The sequence below is a fragment of the Octodon degus genome, unplaced genomic scaffold (assembly GCF_000260255.1).
Source record: "Octodon degus isolate 3935 unplaced genomic scaffold, OctDeg1.0 scaffold00145, whole genome shotgun sequence".
Taxonomy (NCBI): Eukaryota; Metazoa; Chordata; class Mammalia; order Rodentia; family Octodontidae; genus Octodon; species Octodon degus.
In genome coordinates this window covers 6,103,666-6,117,307 of record NW_004524721.1, presented here as the reverse complement: position 1 = coordinate 6,117,307, position 13,642 = coordinate 6,103,666, and the positions used below count along the sequence as shown (strand labels likewise).

The 13,642-nt window shown below is 45.6% G+C and overlaps 1 protein-coding gene and 1 pseudogene across 16 annotated transcripts in view; one reads left to right on the top strand and one right to left on the bottom strand.

Moving 5' to 3' along the window:
- Positions 1 to 13,642, top strand: part of Kiaa1217 (KIAA1217 ortholog) — a 326,909-nt gene that overhangs the window by 289,035 nt on the left and 24,232 nt on the right. For all 16 annotated transcript variants that reach the window (XM_023701997.1, XM_004641889.2, XM_004641888.2 and 13 more), the window contains 3 exons: positions 6,943 to 7,118; positions 12,088 to 12,218; positions 12,951 to 13,098. In XM_023701997.1, the coding sequence (XP_023557765.1) occupies positions 6,943 to 7,118; positions 12,088 to 12,218; positions 12,951 to 13,098 (455 nt within the window). The remainder of the gene's footprint in view (positions 1 to 6,942; positions 7,119 to 12,087; positions 12,219 to 12,950; positions 13,099 to 13,642) is intronic.
- On the bottom strand, positions 2,111 to 3,312 carry LOC105743638 (annotated as a pseudogene).

Below are 13,642 nucleotides of genomic sequence, written 5' to 3'. Positions count from 1 at the left end.
CTGAAAACAGAGTAATACAAACTTTCCAAACTGAAATATAAGAAGAAAATGAGCTGAGATTTAGTGACATATAGAACAATGTTAAGGGGTCACTGGAGAAAAGAAAAATATGTAGAGATAATAGCTACAATTTCCCCAAATTCAATGGAAGCTGTAAATTCACAGAACAAAGCTCAATAAGCACGCAGACTGAAAAACACAAAGGAAACCACACAGAAGTATGTCATAATCAAATTGCTGAAAACCAAGGATAAATAGAAAAATCTTTAAATCAGCTCAAAGGCAGGGGGTGGGAGGGAACAGACAGTTCATATAGAGAAACATAAATAATAATACCTAGTCCACTAGCAGGCAATAGGACATCTTTAAAGTGTTAAAAGGAAAAAAGTTTTCATTAAATAAAAGGAACTTTCCAACTGAATTTTGTGAAGCTAGTATTATGTTACACTAAGAACAAAACCAGACAAAGATATTATAATCAAAGAAAACCTCAGGCTAATATCCTTCATGAGAGCAGATGTAACAAATCCTTAACAAAATAATAGTGACAGGGCCAGGGAGATAGCTCAGTGGAATAAGTGCTTGCCTGGCAAGCACAAGGTCCTGAGTTCAATCTCTGGTACCAAAGGAAAAAAATAATAATAATAGTGACAAAGGGCCAGCCAGATAGCTCAGCAGATTAAAAGTACCTGCTTAAGCTGACCCAGGGACTGGGGTTCAATCCCCAGCATGCCAAGCGGGCCCCACCCCTGGGGTATGCTGAGAAGGTGAGTGAGACTGGGTGGTGATTGAGACTGGGCATGGTGGCACAGGCCTGTAATCCCAATGCTTAGCAGGCTGAAAACAGGAGGATCACTATGAGTCCGATCTGTGTAGTGAGACCCTGTAGGCCCTGTATGAAATACATAAAAAAGAAAAGTGACAAAATCCAATGATATATAAAAAGGATAGTAGATGGGAATGCCAGTTTAATTTAATATGGAAAAAAATCATACAACTGACCTTATTCAAAAAAAAAAAATCATTTTGTTAAACACAGACAAAGCCTGTAGCACATTTACCATTAGTGATAAAAACACCGAACAAATTGGGGAAAGGAGCTTCCTTAACCTACAGAAGACACTGTTGTAATGTGAAGTGCCAAACACAGTCCCCATAAAATCAACAGTAAGGCCAAAGACATCTGCTGTCACCTCTGTGTCATACTGAACTAAAGACCCTGGCAAGTGTTAAAAGCCAGAGAAAGAAACACAGGCATACAGATGGGAAGGTAAGCTGTGTAATGGACTTAACTGCGCTCACAACTGGTAAGATTGTATATATGTACAATCAAAAGGAATCTATGAAAACTACCATCAGAAAGAAATGAATTTACTAGAGGAATCCAGTCAATATATAAAAATAAGATATTTTTAGTATATTCATGCAATGGACTACTGATAACTTAGCTATAAAAAGAATGTAGTACTGAAACTCTCAAGAGCATGGCCAGGATCTCAAAAGCAACGTGCTGTAGTAGGGCACGGCCGAGTGGCAGGGCACTTGCCCGCCTAACACACAGGAGGCCCTGGCTTCCATCCCCAGTGCTGTAAAGCATCAAAACTGTGTACTGAGTGAACAAAGCCAGACACAGCGTATGTATTGTGGAAGTCTGTTACCAGGCATTCTAGGTCAGGGAGAACTAATCTGTAATGACAAAAAGCAGACTGGTGGTTTCATTAGGCTCGTGGCTGCGGACTGATTGCAGAGGACCATGAAGGAAATTTTTGGAGTGATAAGACATGTTACAGAATGGTTTGGTTTTTTTTTTTAAGGATTTTCATACTTTATTTAAAAAGTCATAAAATAAAAAGAGGAATCAATAAACATATATGGGGCTGGGGAGATGACTCAGTAGAAGAGGTGCTTGCCTGGCAAGTGCAAGGGCCTGAGTTCAATCCCTGGTTCCACCAAATAAATAAATAAATAACATATATACTAGAAGTCCCTCCAGCAGTCCCAGCATTCACCAGCTTTGCCCATCTCTGCTCACGACATAGATCTTTTAAGGATCGTTGTCTTTGCTCAGTCTGCAGCGCTCATTCAAGGATCTCAGAGATGACTCTAGTCCTTAAAATTGAACTTGTTCTGCCAAATCCAAGACCCTGAATTTGTCCAAATTGTAGAAATATGTTTTTACCACCCTTCCACCAAAATATCTTCCATTCAGATCAACAACAGCTTTAATTGCTGATTCAGCTCTCTCAAATTCTACAGATATTCGTACTGCTTCATCATCGGGGCACCAGGAATTTCAAATGTCACACACTTGCCAATGTGGCCATGTTTTTCATGTTCTTCCTGGTTTCAATTTCCAAATCTTCATCGACTCATCCTGCACCAACCGTGTTCCTCAGTGGGACACTTTAGTAGGACATTTAAGTATTTCAGTTCGTGGATTTGAATCCAAGTTCTGTGATGCATCTTGAGGCTCACCCTTCTCGGTGGCATCCCTGCAGTGATCCTTGCTGCCCCGTTTGCTGGTCTTCTCCATCGACAATGCAGTGCGCAGCCCCTACTTGTGCTTCCCCAGACCCTGGCCTTCCCGGAAGCCGTACTTCTACATGATCTTATGTGCCACTGTGCTACCCATGTTAGCGAGGAAGGAGTTACTGGGCCCAGTTGGGGATGTTGACTTATCCTGTTCCTCATATACTGGGGGAGGAATAGCAGCTTTGGAAGACTGATCGAGGTTTTGAGTCCTCTTCATAAGGAAAATCTCGAGGTAATTCTGTCTTTCTCTACAAGAGAAGTGGGTGGCACAATAGCAGCTCCTCCCATACTTCTTTCTGTCCTCTCCCACTCATAATCTTCATTAGAATCTGGATCTGGTCACCTTGAAAACCTACTAGCTTCGTGTCTGCCTTTAATCCTCTTTTCTATTTCCTTCGGTCTCTCCAGTTCCCACTGTCTCTGTCATTCCTCTTTGGCACCTCACTACTTTCTCAGCCATTAAGAAACATAGGATTGTATTCATCAGCTAAAGGAATGAGAACCTCTCCTGCCGAAAACCCACTGGGAACAGGGTCTTTCAGGCCTGCTGCAGCGTGTGGTTGTGTGCCCACTATCTGCCCGGTTGCCAACAGAGCCACCTCACTTTAAGTCAATGACAGGAGCAAGGAAGATGGTACTTTGTTTTGTCCTTTGGCTCTTTGCCTGAGTGAGGGCTACCTTCTTCACCTGAAGCTGAGACTGCAGAAGCTTGAAGTTTTTGGACCAGCTTTCTGCTTCTGAGTCACTGGTTTCCACTCCCAGGATATCATATAGGGACATCTTCGTTTTGATTTAATGCTGGCCCACTGGGCTGACTCACCATAGCCATGACAGTGGTAGTGTGGAGCTGGCTGCACTCCGCTGAAAGCCCAGAACCATGGGAGTCAGTGCTGGCACCCACGCTCTGCCGAGTCTGGATCTGGTTTTTTAATGGTTCTTACACCAGAGTAAAACTTCGGCAAAGCTCAGGGAACTGTGACTTCAAGTTGGTAGAGTACATTTTTATTGTTCATTAGTAATACTGTCATAAACTGATGATTTTTAAAAAGCAGTTTAATGCAAGCAAATACTACCTCCTAAACAAAAATAGATAACCTGAGTTACTGCTTACTAGTTATTCAGAGCATCTAGAGAGAGAGATCCACACCCTGTCTTCCATGATCCTCTGTGCACCCCCAAGATGAACAGAGGCTTTCCTGTGGCCGGAGCCCCAGGGAGGAGCAGCGGGGGAATGGAGATAGTGGGAAAGAAGGTGGACGAATGGATGTTCCTCTTTACTTTGGCCCCCACGGTGCTGTGAGAAGTTCTCACCTTGATCCTCAAGGCTAGATCTTTGAAAGCCATTCTTCCTGAGAAGGAGAAGAACAAAACCTAGAAATCCAGGAGAGTCCCTGCCCCCTCTCCTTGTAGTGCAGTAAATTGCACTTAAAGATTACATGCAGTTGCCTTCTTCCAATATACATATGTCCATAGCCTTCTCGAAAATGCTGAGAATCATTCATAGGACAAGTAGATATTGGGTACCTACTTTGTGCCAGAAAGTATTTCCATTTGCTGGAAATGAAATAGGCATGTTCCCTTCACTTGATAGAAGAGCAGGTTGTGGTAATGGGAAACGACTAGACTGAATTCAAAGGACTTGATTCTAATCTTGACCAAATGACCCTGAACAGTGACTTGACCTCTGCAGGGATTTACTCTTCTTATCACTGATATTTCAGTTTTAAGGATTTTAAATAGTTAAATACCCTAGCCGTAATTTCTCCCTTAAAACACATTGATAGGGGCCAGGGAGATAGCTCAGTGCAATAAGTGCTTACCTGGCAAGCTCAAGGTCCTGAGTTTGATCCCTGGTAAAAAAAAAAAAAAAAAAAAGATAATATCTACTGCTAAAGAGACAGCAGTGGTACTTGTTCTCCTTTGTGGATTTGAAGGGTTGACTCCAGAGAGCCATACCTCATGGCTTGTGGCATACTGGTGTCACCTGTCCTTTCAAGACCCTTTTTCTTCTGAGACCATGATGGCAAATCAGAGCCATTACTATCTGCTTACTTGGTGCTTATAAGCCCATCACCACTCCCCTCCCCTTCAAAAGCAGTGGGAGAGTTGATCTCATGCTGAAGTGGAGCATGCTAGTTCCAGAGCAGGCAGTACTGCCTGCTGTGTGTAGTTCATGGAACCATTCAGTGCCAACCTATAACCCTGCTGCAGAGTAGAGGAGTCAAACTGACATCAAGGCAGATCTGCCCCGTGGTTGCTCCACATTTCAACTATTCAGACAAGAATGCAGGGTTTTCCACAGTCCTCTGGTATCATCAGCATTGCTACTTAATTTTATTAAACTGATATTTGCTGTGTTTGTGCTGTGTGCTAGGCCAGAGCTGTGGATGCTTTGGAAAGCAGAAATTAAGCAGGTGGAGAGAAAAACATTTCAGGAGGTGAAGAGGTGCAAAGTTGCTGTGGCGGAAAGGAGTTTGAGCAGTCAGAAAGACTGAGGGGAGACTGGTGTGGCTGGGTGCCTTCTTGAGATGAGACCAGCCACGTAGGGAGGGGCACCTGTGGATAGGATAGGGCCACGGAGAGTATGCTGAGAAGTTGTGCTCTGCACTGTCTCCAAATATGGGGACATTCAGCAATATATGGAGTGACTGGTTCCAAGGCCACGATAAAAAGGCACTAGTTAAAGCAGTGTGAGAACACCATGGCTCATGAGTCACACAGGGAAGTTCACCACGGGTGGCACATTTTTATTTGGTTCCCTCCCAGAGAAACCCACAGGCTCTGCCCCATGGTTCAGCTCCCTGGTAGCAATACCTGGTATGCACTCAGAGCTAGATTTGTGCCAGACACTGTTGTGAACGCCTTTTATTGTCTCGCTAACTCTCTCCTACCAGCCAAAAGCTGTGAACTATTACTCTGCCTTCTGAGTGTAGGTAGCAAGATGAATGGGGTAACTTGCTGTGGTCACAGAGTTACTAGGAAGTGGTTAACTAGGATTTGAAGCCAGGGAGTCTCTCTTGCTACAGGCTGGTGTGTGTCGTCATATCATGCTGGTGTTGGGACCCAATAGTGGCTTTGCCTGCGACCCAGGTTAAAATGTTTTTTCCAGAGAAAAAAGAACTCATGATGAGGCTGCAAGTGAGGGGTCCCATGGCTAGATTGCACATTCACTCGGTGTGTACAAGCAAGGGGAAGGTGAGAGACATCCTCTCTCCCTTGAGCAATATTTTAGCAGTTGGAGAACAGCATTGAAAGGTGTTCACTGATGTTACAGGGCTAATACAATAGTATAATATAATGGCTGCTGCCGAGGCTGATCAAGGGAATTACTTGGTGGGTGTTCTGTCAGGAAATTGTCCTGCCCTAGGACTCATTGTTTGATGGAGTTCTTTTGTAGCCTGAATGGGAATATGCACATCCCAGATTCTCTGGGATGAGAAATCTGAGAGTTCTGGAAACCATGTGGAAGTTGTGGGTTTGTGTGCACAATTAGCTCTCATCCAAGTAAATTAACAAGAGCCTTGGGCTCATCTAGAATCCTCAGGATGCCACCGGGAGCCGTATGGGCTCTGGTGTAAGGGTCTGCAGTGCTGAGGTGTTGGTACATGGAATCATCAGCAAGGGGGTGCAGACCCCCTTTTAATGACACTATGAAGTGGCCCAAGGCCAATCAACATGTGTGGACTATTCCTCAGCGGTGGCTTCATGTAGCCCTCATGCTGCTAAGGAAAGTAGGTGCGCCTGCCCCAGACATAGGGAAATGGAGGGCACAAGCCTAAGTGAAGGGCTCCCGCTCTCACAGTGGGCTGAGAAGGATGTTTGGGGGTTGACCCCCAAAGGGTGCTCAGCTCCATGGTGAGTGTTCTGGCTGCTCTTTTTATTTGCATTTTTAAAATGTATTTGGTACAGGGTCTCACTATGCAACTCAGACTTGTAGTGATCCTCCTGTCTCAGCCTCCAAAGCACTGGGATTACAGGTATACGCCACTACAACTGGTTTTGGTGCCCTGCTCAGGGCACCCGGGTGCAGGGCTGACACACCATTTGGTAGTAGGAATCAAACTCAGGTCCTTGCACTTGCCTAGGCAGGTAGGTGCTTAGACCATTGAACTATCTCTACAGCCCCCTGGCTGCTCTTTAACAGAAAGCATCTGTGAGAATTTGTACTTCTTGTCCATTTGCGGTAGCCAGAATATAGAAAAACTCCAACTTTCTGTAGACACAGGCATAAAAAGTCCATTTGTCAATTGACTGCTGAAATTCAGATGTTGAGTGAAGAAACAATAGTGCTGGTCCCTTCCCTTTCTCACAGAAATAAATACTCAGCTGCAGGCTGATTCTCCGGATCCACTTCTGAGCATGGTGTCAAACAGGCAGAGCCAATTGAGGTTGATTTCTTTTGTTCAACAGCTGCAGAACCAGGAGCTGCTGAGGGCCATGCTGAAGAAGGCTGAGCTGGAGATCAGTCGCAAAGTGATGGAAACCATGAAGAGGCTGGAGGACCCAGTGCAGCGACAGCGCACCCTGGTGGAGCAGGAGAGGCAGAAGTACCTCCAGGAGGAGGAGCGGATTGTCAAGAAATTAGGGTGAGTGCCGTCCCTGGCTTCCCGTCTCTGCAACACAAAAGGAAAATTGGCCCTGTCCACAGGAGTTCTTCTAGGTCTTGGTGTTTTCTCCTTGCTCCTCATTGAGCCTGTCCTGTGTACAAGCCTGCGTTCGGCAGGCCCTGGGATCTGTGAGCACACAGAGCTCTACACCCAGCCTAGAAGGGCCAGGCTCCCGTGCCCAAGCCAGGCTCTTTACAAGTTGGAGCATCACCCTCTTTCCTGGGGCCCTGCAGCACATAAAATTAAAAGGAGCGAGTGGCGAAACCTAATGATGAATGGGAAGTCTGAATTTAATCTCGAGAAATTAAAACTAATGGCCAGAATAACAGAGTACTAAAATTACCCTCTTATTATTCAGCTGTAGTTAAAAACCGCAGAAGAAGAATTTAAATGTAAAGTGTGTCGGATCCGGAATGAGCAATGCCTCCTTGGACGTAGGCGGGCTTACATGAGGTCCTTATTGAAAACATCTATCAAGTCCCACTGCTGAAATCAGCAGTGTCATTACTTCCCGCGACACGAGGCAGGCCCATCTTTTATGTTAATGTATGTTTTGTTATACAGCAAAGATGTATCATAGGACTATTTCACCTTTCAGCATAATGAATAGTAATTTTTTTAGGGTCCGCTATTGTTGGTAACTCTCTTTTTGCTTGGAAAGCTTTAGTCTCCCAAATTAGGATGATAAAAGAGCAATTTGATAACTCTTCTCATGGCCAGGATACCCAGAGGTTTCCGAGACGGGAAGTGTTACGTTCTATAGCTTGCCTCAAGTTTGAGCTGTAGCTTGCACCACCCCAATACCAGTCTCTCTGCTTGGTTAAAATGAGAATAGCCCTTGTAGCTTTCTAGAGGGAAAGAATTACTCTTTTACAATTACTCTTTTCTTAAGAAATTAAATTAGACCACTATTCATCCACATCTCAAAATAGCTTTTCAATTTTTACTTAGTTCATACATTTGTAAACAGAATAAATCACCTACCATGAGGCAGTGAATCTATTACTTGTCTGAAATATTTTTGTGAAATTTTAAGTAATAAAAAGCAGGTTTATGATTAATCTTTAAAACTTCTCTATAGCCACTTAATATTTGTAAAAGTTTTCTAGTAGAATGATGAAAAACTGAGAATTTCTTTCCTTTAAAATTTGTGTATTGGTTTGCTAACCTAATGATTACTTCTGATGTTTAGAAAAAGCATCTTTAACCCCCTTAATGTCCTATAACAAGTAGCTCAGTATAGGAATAAGATAAGAAGGATAACGGGAACAAGGGCTCCTAAGAGGATTTTATCTGTTTGGCTCTGTGGGATGGCCATAAGGGAGTAAGTGTGCGTGTGCACAGGCTTTTTAAAAGCCGGCCAAATAATTCAGCAGATTAAAGTGCCTGCAAGCAAGCATAGGGGCCAGGGTTTCGATCCCAGAGCCTGCTGTGCTGCCCCCCACACCCCCATGCACTAGTAGAATGATGGCACTTGAGACTGGGCATGGTGGCACGCACTTGTAATCCCGCTGTAAACAGGCGGATCACTACGAGTCCGATCTAGTAGTGAGAACCTGAACACCCTGTAGACCCTTCCCTAAAATACAATAAATAAATAAATAAAAGTCTAGCAGTATATGAAAGTATGATTTAGCACCTAACTGTCAGGTTACAGGGGCCAGCTGAACCTGCGCAAGGGAAGGACTGGGTCTGAACCTAGGGCACAGACACTTGGCCTGAGTTAGTTATTTTCCTATGCCCCGCCCGCCAGCCATCCAAAGTTCCACACACATAGTGTCCTTAGTGGTTACACTGAACTGAAGTGACTTTGAAACAGGTGGGTTTCATCAGCAGAGTTTAGAGACCTTCGAGGCAGCGGACATATGAAAACAACGTTTCTGTGGACCAGGACAATTGAGGGTAGAGCAGGTTCTCAGAGTAATGAGGTGCAAGATACTAACGTGTCCCACTTGGATTGTGTCATTCCTGTTTGCATGATGTCTTCCTGTATCTTAGCCCATTCTGCAGCCCTGGATACCTGCTTAGTGCTGTCAGGGCTGTGCTTCCCAAGGTGGGAAGCTCCTGTCAGAAACCTGGATGTCGGGTTTCCGTGGAAGCTCCTAGGTCCAACCCCAGATCCAAAATTCCCCTAGATGGAACTTAGACAAAGACACATGCGTGACTCTGAAGCAGCTTCACAGGATGAGGAAGTCACTGAAGCATTTTTGCTCAAGGAAGCAGCAGAATGAGAGCTGTTTTCTGAAGGGCCTTCTGTTGCCCCTGTGCAGGACTGAGTGGGTTGAAAGAGAGTGGGAGACCACACTGGGAGCTTCTGTAATCATCCAGGCAAAAAGGCTATGGAAGGGCCAGCAAGGTAGCTCAGCCGACTAAACACCTGCTTAGGCAAGTACAGGGACCAGGGTTCGATCCCCCGCACTACATGCCATGCCGGCCCCACCCCCAGGCAGGCTGAGCAGGTCACTGAGACTGGGTGTGGTGGTGCACGCCTATAATCCCAGCACTGGAGAGGCTGAAAACAGGAGGAGTCCAAGCTGCATGGTGAGACCCTGTACCAAATACATAAATTAAAAAAAAAAAAAATATGGAAATTGAGATAAGAAAAGAGGTCAAAGGCAAAATGCTCTAAGATGTAATCACCTAAAAGTACGTCTAGGTTCTCTACTTGAAAATGTCTTTTAAAATGTATACCTTCTTAATATTTGTGTTCAGCTTCCCTCCCTCTGCCTTATAAGAAGTATGACTGTGTGGGTCTGCCTGGTGAGAGTGCAGATTACAGAGGACAGCTCGAAACGCCAGCTCTGGAGGATTAAGGGACACCAGTCACACTCATACCTGTGCTCAGAAAATACGTTCCACTGGGGAGCATGTTAGACTCGGGGACTGGCAATGCAGAGTACAGAGATGAAATTGGAGTCTAAGGGCCAGCCAAATAACTCAGTGAATTAAAGCGCCTGCAAGCAGGTGCAGGGGCCCAGGGTTGGATCTCCAGGCCTGCCGTGCTGGCTCCACCCCCAGGCATGATGAGACGCAATTGAAACTGGGTGTAGTGGCGCAGGCCTGAAATCCCAGCTCTTGGGAGGCTGTAAATAGGTGGATCACTATAGTTCCGATCTAGTAGTGAGACCCTGAATACTCTGTAGACCCTTCCCTAAAGAATACAAAAAAAAGAAGAGGAAAAGAAAGAAAGAAATTAGGGTCTAAAAGGATGGAAAGTGGGTGAAGATTATTTTTCTCTTCTGTTTGTTTTACCTGAAAATAATAGAGTTCTCCTAGCAATATATTTTAATGAGCTGTGTGCTTGCTCTTAACGAAGGTAGAATGAAAAGTGGCTTAAACAGGATAGTGTAAACTGCAGCATCTGTGCACACCTGACCTGCCAAGCAGAAGCATTTTGGAAGGCGTTGATCACTATGTCAAAAGATGTTTCGCATTAATTTTTTGCTCCATTGCATCTTTTACAATTTTCAAATTAGCGGATGTCACCTTTAATGCCTTATCTAAATAGATTTCATAAACATTTGAACAGAAAGGGCATTGTTATGTTTAATAGGATCAGTAGACTTTCCTGTAGGGTCCATGCCACAAAACAAGGGAAACCTGGGGGCTTGGCATGGCCCGGATGTAGGTTATAAAGTCCAGGAGGCAACTCATATAGAAGAAGCTAAGAACTGTAAACACAATGACACTGGGTCAGACGGCAGCTCCTGGGAGGATCAGTGGTGAACAGACGGAGTTGTGGGTTGTTAATGGAACTGTAATAGTATTTGCCCCTGAGCAGGGGTGGCTTCCTCTTTGGTCCTGAAAGGATATCATTTTATCACAAGTGGTCAAAAGCCTTTTCCATAACAGCATGAACATCAACAAGTATGCATGCCTGCTTCCTGGAGGTGGCGGAAATCATTATCTGCCTCACAGTCTTTGTCGAATCTAGGGTACATCTGGTCTGACTCCCTTCTGCAGCTGCCAGAGTGCTACCCCTTGCTCAGCCTTGGAAAGGGTTTTCCTGCCCGCTGCCCCAGGGCTGAATTGCTGTTCGCTTACTGCCATCTAGCGGCTCTGCATTGCCTGAGACCTTCCCTATTTGTTCTTTAATAAATGTGTTTGCAAACTGAAATAGTACAGATGGATGTTTAGGATGGTTAGTGATGCACCAAGAAGATTGTCGTTTTTGTTGTTGTTTCCTGTGGAGCTGGCCTCTCCTGACACACACACACACACACACACACACACACACACACACACACACGCTCACAGCAGAAATCAAACCTGTGATCATTTCTTCTCTTTGTAGCATGGAGAGGAAAGAATTAATCCCCAGTCAGGGACAGCTTTGCTCCCTTTCCCCAAAGGCATTTGGCAATCACTGGAGACAGTCTTGAGTGTCACAAGTTGAGGGGACAAGAGGGACAGCTACTGCATGTGGCCAGAGTTGCTGCTAAACACCTTAAAATGCACGGCCTGGCAAGTGCAAGGTCCTGAGTTTGATTCTCGTGCTTTAAAAAAAAAAAATGCGCAGGATAATTCCTCACAAAAGGAATTATTTGACCCCAAATCTCAAGAAGCAAACTTGAGAAGACTTCTCATTTTACTCCACTGTGTGGTAATGCACACCTGCCTCTTCTCTCTCTGTCCTCTCCTTGTCACAAGTCCCTAGATCTCCCTTAGGTGGCATCAGCCCCACCAAAAGGAGGAATGGTTTCCAGACGGGCACCATCTCCCATCGGGCCAAGCCAGGCCTCCCTGGGGAAATCCTGCCATGTGCCTTAAGCCTACCCCAGGGAGACCCATCCATCTGCTGTCCTAACTGCTCCCCCATCTCTTGAAAAGCGAGAGGCCCTGACACAATGCCAGGGGACGGGGGTGGGGTGAGCACAAGCCGCTGGCCTCTGTGCTGAGGACCTCCACCATCAGTCAGCACCACCTGCAGCTCTGCTTCTCCCCACAGGGAGCTGGAAGACTTCGTTGAAGACTTGAAGAAGGACTCTTCTTCTGCTGGCCGAGTGGTCACTCTAAAGGACGTGGAGGATGGGGCTTTCCTCCTGCGACAAGTGGGAGAAGCTGTCGCTACCCTGAAAGGTAAGTGTTCTGCTGAAGGGAGAGAAATCTGAAATGTGTTACCTTGGGTTTTTAGAAACCTGTCAAATAGGTTAAGAGTGTGGTGATACATGCCTGCAATCCCAGCTGCTTGGAAGACTGAGGCAGGAGGATCATTTGAGCCTAGGAGTTCAAGAGCATCCCAAGCAACAAAGCAAGATCCCATCGCAAATGGAATAAAAAGGCCGGGGAGATGGCTCAGTAGAATAAGCGCTTCCCTGGCAAGCACAAGGACCTGAGTTCAATCCCCAGTTCTGCAAAAAAAAAAAAAAAAAAGAAAAAAGAAAGAAAGAAAAGGATTAAAAGGCCCCCAAGTAGCAAAGGATGTGTGTGCATGCGAATATTTATCATTGCCTGTGCACACCAGCTCTCAGTGCAGAACAGAGCAGGCCAGTGTTCCTGTCTTCAGAGTGGGTGCATATGATCTCAGACTAAATGATACCACAAACACTGTCCACTCACTTTTATCTTAGCTGGGCTCTTAGTGTGCCAGGGAACCTGTGCTGAGCTCATTCACAGCAACGTGTTTAGTTGGCCTTTCCCAAATATATCACGGAGACAGGGAGGAACAGCTGCCAGCTTGCGCACGTCACTCGGGCAGGCCCTGTCCTCACTCTGCCGCCTCCCGTCCACGCACGATCTCCACCCCTCTCAGCCAGAGTGCTGGGTGGGCCTCAGCATCACTCCTCCATTCACAGTGGGTTTGGTCCACAGGAGAATTCCCGACCCTGCAGAACAGGATGCGCGCCGTCCTGCGCATCGAGGTGGAGGCCGTGCGCTTTCTCAAGGAGGAGCCGCACAAGCTGGACAGCCTGCTGAAGCGCGTGCGGGGCCTGACCGATGTCCTCACCGTGCTGCGAAGGTGACCGGGTGGCCGCCGGGCAGGCTGCGTGGCCGGGCTGGAGGTGGGGTTGGGGCTGTGCCCTTGATTCCTGTAGTGCCCGAAGGCAGTGTCCCCTGCCTTGTAGTGTGTGATGAGGTCTTCTGTGACTAATCTACCCTGAACTTGTGTTGCCATCGAGTGTGAGGCCGCAGTTTTTCCCATGCAGCCCTTGCCTAGCATGCAGGGAGCCCGGGATTCAGTCTCCAGAACCGTGGCCCGGAATTAAGTTTAGTGTAAAAATAAAATTAGTAGAGACAGTAAACATTTTAAAGAGTCATTTGAAGCAGAAGACCCAATACTATATGGACTACTGGACTCTTTTAGAATATTTTGCTGAGTTAACACCCCTATAATATTTAAATAATGGAATTTAACAAAAAAGGGGATACAGATGAATGTCCATTTTGTATCTGTGTATTCAAAGCGGTTAGGATAGATATATAGTTACATTCTCTTAATGAATAGAGGGATTTGTTCTAATGGTGTTTGTAAATAGGATATCATGTCCACATCTTGTACAGCA